Source organism: Lepeophtheirus salmonis, chromosome 12 (assembly GCF_016086655.4).
Source record: "Lepeophtheirus salmonis chromosome 12, UVic_Lsal_1.4, whole genome shotgun sequence".
NCBI classification, from domain to species: Eukaryota; Metazoa; Arthropoda; class Copepoda; order Siphonostomatoida; family Caligidae; genus Lepeophtheirus; species Lepeophtheirus salmonis.
In genome coordinates this window covers 6,107,908-6,126,176 of record NC_052142.2, presented here as the reverse complement: position 1 = coordinate 6,126,176, position 18,269 = coordinate 6,107,908, and the positions used below count along the sequence as shown (strand labels likewise).

General features: G+C 31.5%; 1 protein-coding gene across 2 annotated transcripts; it reads left to right on the top strand.

Moving 5' to 3' along the window:
• The first annotated feature begins 719 nt into the window (after window positions 1-719).
• LOC121126967 (ATP-binding cassette sub-family F member 3) lies at window positions 720-13,743 on the top strand. 2 transcript variants are annotated; one of them, XM_040722320.2, is made up of 10 exons: window positions 720-1,248; window positions 1,308-1,612; window positions 1,694-2,112; window positions 2,162-2,438; window positions 2,494-2,668; window positions 7,532-7,675; window positions 12,366-12,473; window positions 12,527-12,676; window positions 12,729-12,877; window positions 13,420-13,743. In XM_040722320.2, the coding sequence occupies exons 1-9, from the start codon at window positions 811-813 to the stop codon at window positions 12,873-12,875; spliced, it is 2,163 nt and encodes a 720-aa protein (XP_040578254.1). In that variant the 5' UTR covers window positions 720-810; the 3' UTR covers window positions 12,876-12,877; window positions 13,420-13,743. The 2 variants fall into 2 exon arrangements, with proteins under 2 accessions (XP_040578254.1, XP_040578255.1); XM_040722321.2 differs by having other exon boundaries at window positions 13,411-13,743.
• Window positions 13,744-18,269: the final 4,526 nt, after the last annotated feature.

Genomic DNA, 18,269 nt, shown 5'->3' with positions numbered 1-18,269 from the left:
TATGGGGCATAACTCATACTTGACTTATGGCATAATATTTAAACGTCCAAAAATAAAGTATAATGAATAAATACTAAGGTACATTTACATAATTTCTACATTGTTATATTATTTTATAATTTTGAAATATGAATACAAAAATCATTTAATTATTGTTACGTATTTAATTATTTAGATAAATAAAACAACTAGTAATAAACTATTATGGAAAACATAATTTATAAATAAGTATAATCATAAAATGTATTATATAACTTAATTTAAAATAAATCTTAGATCCTCGCGATTCTTCACTGATTTTTTTATTCCATTTTTATTAAATTCCTCACTTTTTATAAACCAATTATTAATTATTCTGCATATTTATAAATACAATGATTAATTAAGTATTTAAGTAAAATATTTTAAATCAGGAGTTACTGACTTATTCTTGAACGTATAGGATATATGATACACGAGGTTATAAGTCCTTGCCCCAAAGTTTGCTGTTAAGGGACATGAGTACAATAAACTATCCCTCCATTTCTATCAGCCGAGCGATAATTTGAAAATATAACCTCTATCAAATCTTATACCCTATCGCCATCGTATAAGTTATTCGATGGCGATACATGAAGTCATCACTCATAAGTAGGAGGCCTGTGGCTAGAACGTTCTAGCTATAATTCATTATTTTCTTCTTCTTTATATTATTCAATCCCAGCTATTAGTGAAGAAAGATACAGATTCCCTAAAAGAGGTTAAGTGACTCCAAATATTAGTAGAACTCATTGCATCAAGAGTCAAGTATTGAATCCCGGATCTGTTGTGATGAGTGAGGGAGAAGGGGGTTGTGGGTTCCTCTCTGCAGAGCTGCGGAGGTTGTGTCTGCGGAGGGGCGCTTGCAGCTTGGACAGTCAGAGTGAGGTGCTGGAGTATTGTGAAGGTGTTTTGTGGAGGTGTGGAGAGGATTTGGAGAGTGGGAGTGAGGTGTACGATGCTCTGGGGGAGCTCCTAGAAGAGCTTCTTCCTGGTGAGGCAGAGGCGGAGATTCGCGCTCTGTGTGATGAGTTGTATGGCCTCTTGGGTTTGAGGACAGGGAAGAGCCGCCCCGGTGAGGGACTGCTGTGCCTGGAGAGTGGAGGCTCTGGAGTGAGTGAGTTGTGCTCTCCCATTTGCCTGGGGGAAAGTCTGGAGGGGGCGGAGGTCCTGGATAGCCTGCAAGGAGGAAGAGGCAGCATTTGGATGGAAGAGAAGCGTGGGCTTGGGGTAAAGAGCGCTCCAAGTCTCTTTACTTTTAATACCTCTTGTTTTTTTGTGATTCTTAGCGAGTGGACAAGGAGAAACTGGAGAAGGCGGAGAAGGCGCTGCTCAAAAAGCAAGGCAAAGATTCTTCTCTCAAGTCTCATAGTTCCTCTCAATTGATTTTGCAAGCTACAGCTTCTCAAGTCCTTCCCAAGACAAGAACCGATTTCAATCTTTCCAAAGATATTCGTCTTGAAGGTGTTGATGTGGCATTTGGTGATAAAATCTTGATACAAAATACGAATCTGAGTCTTATACACGGCCGCCGGTATGGTTTAGTGGGCCGTAATGGTCTTGGAAAGTCCACATTTTTAAGAATGTTATCCAGGTTTCACTTATAATTTATCTATTTCGTGATAGCTATTAGTTAGAGTCTTTACTTTTCATATTAATTTTTAAATCAATCTAGTTCTCAACTTAGAATTCCAACGCACATTTCCATCCTTCACGTGGAACAGGAAGTTGTTGGTGATGACACGTCTGCTCTTCAATCAGTACTTGAGAGTGATACGAAGCGTCAATCTTTAATACAGGAAGCTCAGCATCTCTCCAAAGAAGCACTCAATTCCTATAGACTTTCTGAAATATATACAGAAATGGAAGCTATAGAAGCAGATAAAGCTCCTTCTAGAGCTTCAATAATATTATCAGGCTTAGGTTTTGATGTTATTATGCAGAATAAATCCACAAAAAAGTTTTCAGGTGGTTGGCGCATGAGAATAGCGTTAGCCCGTGCCTTGTTTTGTAAACCTGATTTACTTCTCCTGGATGAACCTACTAACATGTTGGACATGGAAGCAATTGTTTGGCTTGAAAAATATTTACAAAGTGAGAGTTTCTTAAGTATATTTTGTACTTATTGTTTCTTTTATTATAGCTTGGCAATCTACACTTCTTGTTGTTTCCCATAATCGTAACTTCCTCGATAATGTCACTACTGATATAATACATTTACAATCTAAGCGATTAGATACATATAAAGGAAACTATACCGTATTTATCAACCAAATGACAGAAAAGTTAAAAGCTCAAAGACGTGAATATGAAGCCCAACAGGATTACCGAAAGCATGTTCAAGAATTTATTGACAAGTTTAGATTTAATGCCAAGAGGGCATCTTTAGTTCAGTCTAGAATTAAACAGTTAGAAAAATTGTGGGTTAAGTAATTTGAATATATAAGGTCATATCAAATAACTATAATTTACTAGGCCTTTTCTGATGCCGGTTGTAAAGGAGGCTGAAATAATTATAAGATTTCCGGATGTCCAAAAACTATCACCGCCAATACTTTGCCTTAACGATGTTAAATTCTCCTATGATGGCAAAAATGACATATTTGACCATGTAGACATTTCAGCTACAATGGAATCCCGGATTTGTATTGTAAGATATATTTAATTATTATGGAGTATTAGTTTCAACATTTGTTAAATAATTTTCTTATACAACAAGTAATTTCATTTAAAAATATAAATAATAGTTTTTTTTTTGTTTTTTTGCAAAAGAAATAGTCCATCTAGTAGCTATTTCATTGGCTGTTGAACAAATAATGATAATTCCTTATACTTTTAATTGACAAATTATTATAAATAGTAACCTACAGGTCAACATTTTTAGCGAGGTGTAAAACACGTGTTTCAACATGTTGGAGGACTTATTCATTTTAACCATACTCATAAATTTATATATATATATAATAGCAATGCTTCAGATGGTAGAAAAATCAATATTTAGTTTTGCATAATATATGTAGAATGATCCGGGATATGATCAGTGTTACCAGATGGTTTAAAGAAAAATCTGTCTGTCCTACCTCTAAAAATGGTTAAATATATTTTTTACACGATAAAGACTATTTATTAGGAATGTACGTCGGCTAATATTTCCCCTCTTAATCAGTATTATAATTGCGCCGTTAGCTTTATTGTATATAAATCTAGCAAGCCCGATTGGCATGATGGTCTAACCTTATATTTTATTAACTTGTAGAATAAATCTTAAACTTCAATGTATCTCTACTAATATAGAACAGCAGTATTGGAGTGGAATCCTTTATGAATGTTTAATAGTACTGCTTGAATCTGGAAAATTGAGATAATTTGCTACATTCTTTAGTAAATAATATTAAATATAATAATTCCTTACTTTAATCTCTTATTATTACGGTTAAGTCTACATCATACAAATTGTTATTAATCTATAATATTGGTATTGTAATATTGTTGATACGTGCTAATTTTATGCCAATTTTTTGAGTCAACAGAAAGTTTCCTTCCATTTCCCCCCCGACAGTAGTGAAGAAACCTATAAGAATTTGATACTATGGATATATGATTAGGTGAGAAAAAGAAATGAATTCTGTTTGTCCACAAAAATGCCTTAAGGCAATTTAGTTTTGTAGATTCAGAATCTCAGTCTATAGATACCCTAAAAAAAATTTTGTTTTCAGGCTGGGTCAACGAATTATTGAATAATAATTCCATAGTTATAAAGAATTGACCCAGAGCTGACAAACTACTTACTGAATTTTGATCTTTCTTGTTTCTTTTCGTATGAAAGGTTACATTGAATAATTATTCTATAATTATAAAGAATTGGCCCAGAGCTGACAAACTACTTACTGAATTTTGATCTTTCTTGTTTCTTTTCGTATGAAAGGTTACATTGAATAATTATTCTATAATTATAAAGAATTGGCCCAGAGCTGAAAAACTACTTACTGAATTTTGATATTTCTTGTTTCTTTTCGTATGAAAGGTTACTTCATAAAATAAAGATAACTACGTGTCGTTCATGGATATATGTGATCGTGTAAATCGTATGTCCTTTTAAGATGGCCTGGTTATTTTAATTGGTAATCTGAAGGATGGAATTTCTCTTCCTTACCAGTTGTCATTATTATTTAATTCCTGATTAATGAACTTCCTTTCCTAAATAGATTAATTTATATTCGAAACCTGATTGAACATTCGTGTGTGCTCATTAAAGACGGAGAGTATCGACATTGGAGTAATTCTTGCCTAAGTCCTTGTATATTTCCTTTTCCCTCTTTCCTTGCCACAGCTGATAGTAACTGATCTCCAAAATATTCTTCAAATTGTCAGGATTACAATGTTTATCTTCTGTTTCCTTTTTTTCGCCCATTATTCACACGATTTTTATAACTAAGTAAAGCTTTAAACCAAATAGTGAAACGTGACCGTTAGCTTGAAGAGATGCAATGGTCATTATTTTTAATATTTTTTTTTTCAAGATGTCGTTTTTTATATTTCAACATTTGCACAAGAAATATTTCTCCCAAGAATATGAGCAAATGGCAAAAATTATCTAAAGGCTACTGCTCTTCCAACCATATTCTCTGAGTTTAAATCGGAACTTGATCAAACTATGGCATAAAAGAAGGGTCCAAGACATGCATGTAAGGAGAATTGGATCTTTTTGAATCTAAGAGAAGGATGGAGTACATGGTTAGAAACATCCAATAGGCAGTAGGAGAGAAGCCCTAACAGCTAAGCTACACAAGCACTGCAAGCCTGCCTTCGCTTATAATAGATACTCTTTGGATGCAAGTTGGAAGCTACTTGATGCCCCACTAACATCTCAGGGCTTACAAGACTTCCTAAATAATAAGCCGAACCAAAGAAACAGAGTAAAGTTTGAAGCTAACTCTCTCACGGACCGTGACACTGCTTGCAGGCCCCTTATAAGCCATCAATCAGATTGTCAGCTCAGAGTCTGAGTGACCTAAAACTGTAGTAAAATTTTAAAAACTCGCGCTCTGCTACCCTCTGGGAATTCGATCCATATTTAGAAATTTATACTAATGCTTCAACGTGCCGTTTTGGAATTTCTTTTTCAGACGGTAGCTTGGAGCAAGTGGATTAAGTTGCACATCCATATGCCTAAATGCATAACTTTTGCTCCTTATAAAATTATTCACAAATTTACCTGTACCATCTTTGAAGAAAAGAATTGTATACCTACAGAAATGAAAAGAGGAGAGCTGAAGGCATCGCTTTTTGATCATTCTACGCCAAATCGATGAAAAAAGTGACATTTTTTATGGCACCATCTCCGATTTTTTTAAATTTAACTTCCATTTTCTGGCTCGATCAAGAGGCCCATAAATTCAAATCCTGGCATATCAATGGCTGCTCATGCTCGATGGAGGTTTATCAGTTTGGAGGACCTTGGCTTAAAGTCCTACATCTGGGGAAGGCGTCACCTTCTTACCACGAAGATGAAGTACATCAGGTAATAAAGATGCTGAAAACATGGATTTACAAAATTGTAAATCAATTGCAGGTATCATCAAACTATTCAGATGTGAGTCAAACTTCAGTTCGGGCCCTGCCTATAGCTCAAAGAATGACCTCTGGCTAACAGATGACAGAAGTAATGTTCCCCCTGAGATGAAGACCTAGTTCCCGCCATAAGTTATTATGTGTGCCGGCTCACATTTTTGACAGTGCACTAGTACCTTCTTAAGAATGTTGTGGTACCATGGCTGGAAGCCACTTACCCTCCAGATATAAAGTTCATGTGGATTCAAGACTCAGTGCCTTGTCTTGTTGCCAAAACTTTCGTGTATTACTTTCACAGCTAGTTCTACGTCATTATCAAAGCTGATGAGGGGTCTTTTCAACAGCCCTGACCTTAAACAGTGTGATTTCTATTTGTGGTCAGAGCTGAGAGAATATCCATATAGCTTCTTGTGAAGAGTAAAATGTACTGCTTCTACGAGGAAGAGGCTGAGAAGGACTGCTCAGCCTTTATGTTCTGTTTACAGTTGGTGATCAATGCTGAGGGAGATCATATTGAATGATGCAACAGCGGATTTTTTATATCTAAATTTCATATTATAAATTTTGTCTTACAATGACATGTACTATTATTTAAACTTACTTTAAAATTTTGTCCCCCCTCCCCCTCTTTTGTTTTATACATAAAAATAAAATGGAGTGGACCAGCAATTCTTATGATACACATTTTTGAATAAAAAAAAGTCAACACAACTATAAACTCTCCAAAATTGTTTGTAAATTTTAAATATGGATTCATTTCATATGTAGTCATCTAATTTTGAAAAAAAAAAAAAAAAATACCTACAATTTCAAGTATAAGAAACTACCTGGAATGGAGTAGTGCCTCAATTTTTCAATTTCTTTTACTTTATAGGAATTTATTTGAAGCGTTCTCTTATACAAAAATAGTATTTTGGGTCAAAAAGTTTTCTTGAATATCAAATTTATGTATATTTTTTAAGGAGAAGTCTCTCGAGGTTAAGTTCTAAATTTTTAAAATTTTGTTCTTATGAATAATATAAAAATGAAATAAGTGGATACAAATATAACAGTTAACAATTGAGTATTTATATATTATATCAACCTCAAGTGAGTTTTGTCTCATTCAAAATAAAATCAATATTACTGCTGAATTAACTCTGAACTTAATGCTTCTTTTTTTTTGTTTGTAAATGAGAGACTAATTATATAAGTTTGAAAGTAAATTCATTTGGGAGTTTTATTTCTAAGGCCGTTGGATTTGAATCCTTTCCGTGGGGATAGTTTATCTCTCCTCGGCTCTCAAGTTTCAATGTTAGATTAATTTTGGTATTTAAAATTATTGTAACTCACTGTTCTTTGAATACCAAATTCCAAGTTTCTGGGGACGACTGCGCCATATAATGGTTTACAATCACAATTTTATTATTTATTCATCATATCAAGATTTCCTTATTGGAACATAAATACACAACAACGCGCAAGTAAACAAAACTTATATATCGTCACGAATTTTAAATTATCATAAAATGTTCTTACTTAAAAGTACATTTCAAGCCTATGAAATGTAAAAAAAAGATCAAATAGAAAATTCTTGAAAACCAGATTAGATATGAAAATATAATTACAGATTCATGAGCGCCAACGACTACGAAATTTAGATATGGAACTTCCAAAATTTGACTTGAGTCAAATAATAATTGGAAGTCTGCAGAGGGGGGTAAAATTGCATTTGACACAGATCTATTTTCACATGTTCCTCGTGAAAGTGTAAATTATCTTTAAAAAAGTCATTTGATAAACAAGTCGTTTTCGTTTTTACTAAATCTATTCTCGAAGGGGAAGTATGTAGGAATTATCCAAAACAGAGGTTCCTCAAATTGGTCTTATTAAATTACAACATAACTGTTTTCCGATGTTGAAACCGAGTTTTAATGCTGATGATGTTTTAATTTATTTATAGGTCGGGAAAAATGGTTCTGGCAAATCTACATTATTAAAGCTTATAATGGAAGAAATTTCAGTTACGGACGGAAGGAGGATTGTTCATAGAAATTTAAAATTTGGATACTTTAGCCAGCATCATGTCGATCAGCTGAATATGAATGTAAGTATCATACATTAACATTATTTTATGTTAATACTTGAAACAAGCTGTGATGAAATTATAATTTTTTTATCCTCCTACAAACTTGAACTTCTTTTAATAATCAGAGAATATTAATGTATTAATAATGATTTCTTTATGTATTTTTCTTGCTAACTCCACATCTATTATTAATTAGATTTTATTCTGCCACTCTTCATTTTTAACATATCGTAGGGATTCCACATGAAGCATACATAGACTTATGATTATACATTCAATGAATTTTAGTTAGCAAATTTATCTTTCTACAAAATTAGAAATCTTCATCTAATCACGAGGACTGGGCATATATGTGAGTGTGAGGAGAGGGCTGGAACGAGACATACGGTACTATTAATTCTAGTTTATTCTAAAACATAAACTGCCTATGATGCTAAAATTTTGGAGGATAGAATATGACGTGTTTCTGCTCAAAATTTCATATTTCTTTATTATAGATCTACTAAGATTGAGATCTTTTCAATTTCTTCGCTTAAAGTCGTAAATATGATAATTACAGATGATAAATCAAAAAATAATGAAAATCACTTACCCGTGACAATAGATTTACTAGTAAATGGATAAATTAAAGTATTATAATGTAATTAGTGATACTAAGTGTATAAGTATAGGTATTTAAAACAAAATATATTATTGGGAATATTAATTAGTAATTTAAATAGAGCTTATAGGCAGAGAATCAGACAAATTAAAAATGGTAAATCATACGATATGGAAGTTATTCATATAAAATAAAACAAAGATACTCGACAAATTATTAGCCACAAATGTATACAAAATGAAATGAGACATTTTTTAAAGGAATCAATTTTCTTATTAGCTGAATAAAATACATATATATATATATAGTAGACTAAACTATGGGGAGAAAAAAAGGGACATTATCTTTAAGAGTATATATTTATTTTCCAATGACAAAAGAGGCACGCAAGTAATAAATAACTCAGGGGCAAGTCTTGAATTGTCCAAGTAAATAGATTATATATCACAAACTCCAGGTTATAAATGGAATGGATGTTGAGGTGAGTGATTTCTGTATTATATGATAGGATGGGGAAAAAGAAATTTTTTAAACATAAAAAACATTTAAAGAAAAATATAAATCTTTAACTAAAAAGTATTTTTTGTTCTTTCAAGAGATATTTTTATTTATAGGGGGGAAAATCAACAAAAGTTAATGGAAAGACTCTGTGATATAATCAACAATTGAAGAGGGGATGTGTGTAAAGTAAAAACTCTGTATAACCATTAGAAAAGGAAAAACTGTTGATACGTGTGCCCTTTTTTTTTTTTTTTTTTTTTTTTGTTCAATATTTAATTTATTATAGTTGCTCTTAGAATAATGATCTCCTGTCTTTGGTCCAACTTGTTTTAAAAACGAATAATAAAATAATGAATTTAAATATAATTATGATGTTTTCCCTGTACTAATGGAAGGCAAACCGGACACTTGTAAGAGAGAAAACAGCCAGTTTTGAAAAACCACCTCACTCTCAGACATTAAATATCATGAATGAAATTCTGTATAAGTTGAGAAAAGTTTGTATAGAGTCATAATCGACTAATTTTATATTTAATAATTTTCAGGATTATTACTAATTGAATATTAAAAATGGCCGCCATTTGGGCAAGTAACGTTTGGAAGGTACATTCTTGAAATCAAAGTACTAACTACTGAGGAAACATAACTTCTCACTACTACACAGGCTCAGACTTGAGGTCAAACTAAAGATGCTAAACTACCAATATTGAGTGGTTCATAAAAATGGACATCTTACGAGGATTTTGTCGATCAGAAGTACAAAAATTACAAATTTAGCTTAGCAACCGACACCATTAGTAGAACATAGTATAAATACATAGTCTTCAATATCAATTTATGGAGATTAAGCACCTAGATCAATGTTTGTACTATAACCAGATCAAAAAGGAAGTGAATCAGACTAGTGGATGCTAAGAAATAGTGACTTAAAGATGAAAGGTCAGCTATGGAAATACACTTAAGAGGAAAACGAGTTTTATGAATCAGTACCATCACAAAAGAAGTCAAATTTCTCTATTGCCTTTTGAATAAATATCCACTCTTCTCTGAATTAAATAAAGTGTTGCTGTAGACGTACAATTTGCACACAGTCCTGAATCTAAACAATTTCGATTATGAGCTTTTGGATAATGAAAGATGAGAACTTGAAGTTTGTAAACATGCCAAAAAAATCTTAAAAATTAATTTTTCGAAAAATATGACTTTTCTGAGGTTAAATCTTACCTTAATGGTAGAAGGTTGCCCTCTTTATAGCAGTAATTCATTTTCTCCTCCCAAAACCATAAAACAAGCATCCGATATTAAAAAGAGCCTAAATTCAGGTGTGCCATGTCTCGTTACCACCTTCTCCTCACGCTCCTACAATAAACAATTACATGCAAAAAAAATATTTTTAATTTTATATTCAATTCCAGTTATACTTGATGCGGTTATCACGCATCTCTTATTACTTTTATACTATAAAATCTGGTTTTATAGTATTTAAAAAAAAATATATTTTTACAATCTTTATTGGCTTAAGTCAACTTTTGCAAAATAAAAATTTAATCAATAATTCTGATACAAATTGTTAATTTTTTTCAATATTTGATGCTTAACTGAAATATGTGTGTTATCTATGATTGTTAATGACAAAAAAACTGAAGGGGAAAAATTAACCAAACATACTGGACATCTATTGGAAGAAAGAACTTTCATTGGAATTCTAGAACTATTCAAACTGTTAAGTTCTTCAGCTTTTTGGATCTGATGAACCGATAAACTTCAACTCTAGATGTATTCCAAGAGACGAGTTTCTTCAAAGACACTAAGTGATATCAATAGGACAAGTTCAGAAAAGCACTATTGTATTTAATCCTAAGACGTTCCTGTAGTTAGGAAGAATGAAAATAATTATAAATCAAACATATGATAATTTTACGGATCCTCCTTCCCGATGTTTTATAGCTTGAGAATGCATTCCCTTATCCGAAAGAAGATCCAGGGTGGTAGCATGAAAGAAAAATCTAATAACATTCTAAGGAATCGCTTCCTACGCCTTGTCTGGCCTCCCGTATTTGGCGATTTAAACGGCTCCTGTGAGCGTTTTAAGAATTATCTTATGAACTCCAAGGAAGATGGCTCCGCTATAGGATGGCAACCTCCCTACTCTTCATAGAAATATTCGAGAAGGAAGAAGTTTAAAAAAAAATTTCTGTAGCATGGCCTTGTAACTTCCAAGGCACCTTATTTTACGACTGATATATGATGAAAATATTTAAAGGACGTATTGAAGAGTCCTTCAACGTTACCTTGTCCATGTCGGAGTGGCATGTAATGACATCTCCTATACGATCCAACTATTTCATAATAGATTTAATCGTCAGCAAAGTGCAGCTAGCGATATGCACTGCCGGCTCAAAAAGTTCAAAGATCCTTCTGGTTCTCGACCGACTCGTGGATCGAACATTGGGCCTCTTGGCGGTGTTCGAAGAAAACGGAGGAGAACTAAGACTAATATCTTTATTTTGTTTATAATAATTATGTCATATATGTGATATAATATCGCCATATCGCAATTTATTGACGTTCAGAAAAAAGTCGGATCAACAAGCCTCGTAATATTAGACAAATAGCTTTGAAGTAAGTCCGAGGATTATTTTCAAAATAATCTTTAAAAGCTATAAAATATAAACGTAAAACTCACTGTTACCATCTATCATGGTCCTTCATGTTAATGTGTATTTCCACAATGAATGATCCTTCATTAATGGAGATTAGAGCTTAGGAGTGACGCAAAGAATCCCTTCAAGGGAACGAGATCAATAAACATCAAGTTAAAAATATGGAGCGTGCTCCTAGGATATTCAAATGAAAAGATATGAATTCATTGGAGCAATTGGTGGATGCAGATTCATATGTCCGAATTTTCCGTCTAAAATACCCATCGAAATAAAATGAACCGATAAACCAGAACTACTGAGAAATACAATTCAAACTTTTCCCTCTCATAGTAATAATTATTTTTATGTTACGATGTTTGGTGGCGATTCACATTCTTAGTTACTAAACAAAAAGTAAGGATAAAAACCCTAGGTAAGGATAAGAGCAGATAATTATTTTCTTCAGTAATATAATTTATCCCTACGACACATTAGATTCCCTACGAGGGCTAGCACTGCTCAGAGCATCAAAATATTAAATTTTTACAAGTTAAATCAATTATAGGACCAAAGAATCAAATAATTTATTAAGTCAACGAAGATTTTTTGGGTAAAATATCTGTGTGCTCGAACGGTTCTTTATTAAAACCATCTAATATTGAAGTAGTTGACCTGAATATTAAATATTTTTAAATAAAATGTTGAATAATTAAATTTTTTAAATACAATTATAAATTGGTACTTGATCATAATTATTTATAGGTATAATGTGTTAACCAAATGTGTTAATATACTTTTTGTTATAGTTTAATAAATAAATGCGAGCAATGCTGGGTGCACCGCTAACTTAATATATTTTTTAGGAATAATCTTTTTAGGGAGATTATTAACCTTCTCGATATTCTTTCTTTTCTTTTGTAAAATGATGATAAATATGTAAATATAATATTATCTTAAATTTAAGTTATGTCCCCTTCAAATCATGGAAAAAAAGTTTCGTGGGAAAAAAATGGAGGAGTGTCGACAAATGTTAGGACATTTCGGAATTAGTGGAGACTTAGCTCTTCAAAAAGTTAGTTTATTAGGTTAAGCACTATTATAACTTTTCCAATATCATTATTTTAGACAAGCAGCCTCTCAGGGGGACAAAAATCTCGGGTCGCTTTTGCAGTTCTTTGTGGGGAGGAGCCAAATTTCTTGATTTTGGATGAACCAACCAATCATTTGGATTTAGAAACGATAGATGCCCTTGGTCATGGACTAATGAAATATAATGTGAGTATACATATAGATTTATTATCACTTGTTTTATTAAACTCTGATTTAGGGAGGATTAATTTTGGTGTGTCATGATGAAAGGCTAATACGCATGGTCTGTCAAGAATTGTGGGTTTGTTCAAAAGGAAAAATTTCTCGTTTGGAAGGTGGATTTGATGAATATCGCCGCATTTTAGAACTTGAACTAGAGATATGATTGTAATAAATATTATTTATATCGATTTTTTATTATAATGTAACTTTTGCCGTAAGAAAAATTAGTAGGTGGTTTTGCCGCGTTTTTATTTTCTCTCTTTCTTTGTATCAGTTTAATATGATATTAAAGATTATGGATTGATCATTTTGACCTTTTTCTGTTTGTTGCTATATTGGGACATTGTTATGTCCTTTGTAATGATTTTAGAATTTATAAAAGAAATTTAGTTATCTTAAAAGTTGTATCTTTTAATAATATTGAACTTTAAATTAAATCAATTGCTAATTGCCAACAGTAGTATCTGGTAATTGTTTTCCAACCTTTTTCTAGATGTGAGGCTAATTTTTGCCCCATCACGTTGTGAAATACTTCTGTTAAAACAATGTTTTTGTAATTTTAATATGTCTATGAAATTTTGAATAATTATGTCACTTCTAATCTGTATGACCACGAAAGTAACTCCTACTAAATTTATTTTGTAAAACTTTTCTACTTAAAAAAAAAAAAAAAATCCAACTTATTTAATAAAATTTAGTTTTTATAGGTATTTTCTTCAAATAAAGGTCACGCAGGTCAATGTCATGCAAACTATCACTTTTTTGTTTATCTAAGTAAACAATATGTGTAATTTCAAATTTTGGTATGTATCTCTTGCATTGTTTAGCCGTGATACGCTAAAGAACAGACAAATATCCGGAAAGCTACAATTCATGTCATTATATTTATCGGTCGTTTGGAAACGTGATTACGGAATTTCATACAACTTATGCAATATAGTTTGTAGAAATTTTGTTTATATAAATTTGTTATTTTGTAAAATAAGCTGTATAAACTATATAGATGATATTAAAAAAAAACATTTATCAAACATATCTAAATATTTTTCAAAATGCTTCAAAATCAGCAAATGATATATAGATATATATAGACTAACAGAATCATTTTGATACCTTAAGGATATCATATTTTGAACATTTAATATATAAGCTCCACATTAGTTCATGTTACTTTTTAATTTCTTAATATTTTTTATCTGGTCTTCGATTTATTTATCCTGACCTTTCGGACAAAACAATATATATATTTGCAACAATTAGTTTAAATGTTTTTTTACATAAAAAGGTCCCATTTTTTCTAAATAAAAAGGTAATAAACATAAAACTTTGATTTTTTATAACCTTATGAATTTTCTTAATTTTTTTCCAAATTTATCATTCTTACTAATATTCGTATGTTAGATAGTATCTTATTAATTATGTTAGTTCAATTTTTAACGAAACGTAAAGTAGGTTACCACATTTATCATACTTGTAAGTGTATAATAATATTTTTCTACTAAATTCGCATATTATAATCCTCTAATTTCAAGAATTCTCATTAACAAAGTAAAGAGGTTCTGTGAATTAAATTGTGTCTTGTTTGTATGAATGAAAATGCTATGATAAATTATAGTTTGTATGCACGGAAACTACTAGTGTGACATATTCTCTTCCCCAAAAATGAAACGTTTTAAACTAAGAACCTCGTAATTTTGATAAGGAAACAGTTGAAGTTTGTAGATTATGCTAAGTTCTGAAAAAATAATTAAGTGTACCTTAAATCAATTATTCATAAAAAATAGTACATTTTTAAAGAATATATAAACAATTATTCACTGATATGTATTTAAATATCATATTATTCATATGATTTTTAATATGAAAATTTATTTTTATGCAATTAAAAAAATATATTGTTACTATTTTTATTATGACGTCAATAACTAAACCGACCAATTTAGTTCAAAAATATACATACTCCTTTGTTCTGTCTGTCTTTTGTATAAGTTTTGTTTACTATCCTATGCAATGCTGGTTTTAGAGAACACAATTTGTTTTAGCATACAGTGAATTGTTTTCGGGCATATAGTTGTTTTAGGAATACTTCTGGAGTTCCTATGTTGAAAATCCATTTTCCTTCACGTTCATAACAACAGCTAAGAGGATTTACCCCACCCTTTGTCTACGTCTGGTATTGGAACTCGTACCATTTCATTCCTAGTTGCAGGAGGTTTTTTTATTCCATTTTATTATTGATTACCTTCTTAATATTGAAGTAAACATAGCGTAAAATGTAAACTTCATCAACTTTGATATCTTCACAAGCATTGCTTTTAGGATATTATTGGCACATGGTGTGCACGTTACAGTCGCACTTTTAATATATGTTGGTATCCTAAGTATTTTAACATACACAGCAAATGTCAGGAGAAGTTGGGTTTTTTTAGTATCCGCAGAAGTAGAAGGTTTTTTTTAATACTAAAATAATCAAAACTGGTCTGGTTTCCTCCATCATAGGTTGGATTCTCATCTATGAATTCTATTTGGCACTATAGCTCTTGCATTGGCTTATCTGCTTTCTCATTTTTTCTCCCTTGTTATTTGAATGCTGGTCATTATATTTTCGAGTTCTCCCTCAGTCTCTACATTTTGAAACATGTCATCTGGTAGAAATAACGTCGAAAGAACACTCTTGCCTTATAGCCAGATAGAGCTTCGTATGGAGACCTCTTAATCCCAGAATGAAAGGCTCTATTCTTCATAAGCTGAACGAATCTTAATCCTACGCTTTAAAAGTTACTTTTTTGATCTTGCATCCAAGTGCACAGCATATTTTCAATTTGCTCGTTCTACGCTCCGCTGACTTTATGAGTGGCGTGGCTTCATGTGGACGATTTTTAAGACCGGACAATACTCTTTTAGACAATTAGCCCTCTATTTTCATATTATCGGACTGATGAATAGCTGAATCACCAAATAACACAAATATGTCGATAAGCTACTTCTTCCGCCCTCTTTGATTTCAATGCATTGAGAACCACGAACTTAGTGAGATGGCCTTGATACATCATTAAATTTTTTTATCCTCAGTCAGGATGGGCTTGAAAATCGATGAGCTCGACTTGACAGCGAGAGTTGAACTCAATTGACACCATTGGCTCAACAACAATAAAAAAAATCAATAAATGATGAAAATAAAGATATTGCTTAAGTTCCGGATAAACAGGCCTAGGGAGTTGTGTCGTATACAAAAATACTTTTTCAATTATCTGGTTCCGTTGACTTTTTTTTTACACCAAACAAAAGAAACCTTTATTTATATTGATGCGTAATTTCGAGTGATGGAAAATGATACGTTACTATCAGAATGATACTCATCATTTTAAAACTCATCAAATATTACTTCATTATTACGACGTCATCAAAAGTTATCATAAAAAGTTGTCTGGATAGCTCCTAGATACGCCCCCACCACACAGGAACTCAATCCGGTATCAGCTGGTAGAGGTTCATTTATGAGTTTCTAGTTTTGTTATTACAAAAATTAAAATTACATAACATATTAAAAATCCTTAATAGTTGCTCCTCCATTGATCTTTTCCATAGACTCCATAGAGAGGTCGTTTTTCGAATCTTTAGAGTATTTTTTAATTTATTTATTTCGTATAAGTTAATTAATTTATTTCTTTGTACTGTTTAGAAGTTCAACAACCTCGTCTAGTATACTATGTTTCTTCTTTTTGACTTCCTCTAAACCTTCGACCTTCGAAGTTTCTGCTTGCAATTTTTTTTTGTCTCGTCCTGATTAATACTACTAAACTCAGTAGAGTCCCAGTGTGTAATTTTTTTATCTTCCTCGTTACATTGCTGCTCTCTTTTCCTTTTCACATGGTTGTTACGACCCCCCTCAGTTATAAAGGTTTTTCAGTCATTTATTATATTTTCAAATAATTTAGCACCCTTTCACCAAAGAAGAAAAAAAGGTATGGAAAATAGAAATAAAATGACGCCGGATGACATTGGAAAGGTTTCATCGGTTAATGTTCGAATCTGTGTAATTTACTCGCAAATTCTAACCGTATAATAATAAGGGAATTGAATAGAATTAAAAAATGGAAGAGAAAGCAAACTGTTACTCGATTATATTTAATTATAATTATTCGATGGAAAGGAATCTTTTCGTTACTCCCAGTTACATCCATCCAATGAGACACAGAGAAGTGATCTTTGAAGTATTTATAGGGATTTTGCTCCTTTTCGTTATAAATAATAACACAAATATCCATGTATTCTTTTAATTTTTGTATAGTAAGTAATAATATGCAATAATAATGTTTTTATTTAATTTTACTGATAAGCGCTACTTTTATCAATGGTCTCTGATGAAGGCAACGAATCATTAAATATTAGACCCTCCTAGTTTTATATATCTGTTGAAGTTTGATTTGATCGAGTTGATCATTTCTCCTTTTTCTTCTTCTTCTTATTAATCTAGAATATAATCAGTAGATATTTGAACATTGAATACTTGACATATCTATGTTTTGATTACATAAAATTAAATATTTTAAATTTAACATATAATTATATATTTTTGTTTTAAATTTAACATATAATTATATATTTTTGTTTTAAATTTAACATATAATTATATATTTTTGTTTTAAATTTAACATATAATTATATATTTTTGTTTTAAATTTAACATAATTTACTGGGTTAAAGAGAACAGCCCTCTACATTAAAACTAGCTTTAGTGCAGGGAAAATATTATAATTATATTTAAATTCATTTATATTTATTTTAAAACAATTTTCACCAAAGTAGGCGAGAATACTTACTTCAGAGGAAGAAGTTAACACCACAATGACTTATTAAGTAATTAACAATAAAGTAGAAAAAACACACGCAACAGCCTTTTTTCCTTTTCTAATTTATAAACTTAGTTTTTTTCTTACAAAAATGTCAACTCCACTGATTAAGATCACAGGATGGGCAATATATTGAGGGGCAATGAAAGAAATAGAAAATTTATGCAGGTTTATTAATACGGTAAACTGAATCTATGTAATTTATGAGTAGTATTCAATAAAGTATGTCCAAAAATGGATGGTGGTTTTAAAAAAAAAAATCATGAAATGACCTAAACAAGTGATTTTTTTTAGCGAAAAGCTTTATTTACTTCCCAATATGATGCCCTTTAAGCTTAATACATTTTTTTTACGTGTTTTGACATCCCTTCATACAGATTATTCAAAGTATGTGGAGAAATTTTTTCCCAGGCTTCTGGAAGTTTTTTTTTAATTCATCCTCTGAAGTTGCTGGCACATTTTCATTGAGTTCCCTCTGGAGCAAGGCTCACAAATTTTCAATAGGAGACACATCAGGACTATTTGCAGGCCATGTGCCTTTGCCCTAAAAAGAATCCAAGTTGTCTGATCACAACTTTCGTGCCTTTTTGGATTGGTGAGTAGGGCACCATCCTGCTGGAAAATGCCTCTTGATGTATCAAACAACATTTTCCTCTTCAAAGGAGGTCCAGTCTCTTCAGTACGAGACAAAGTTGGCATCAACA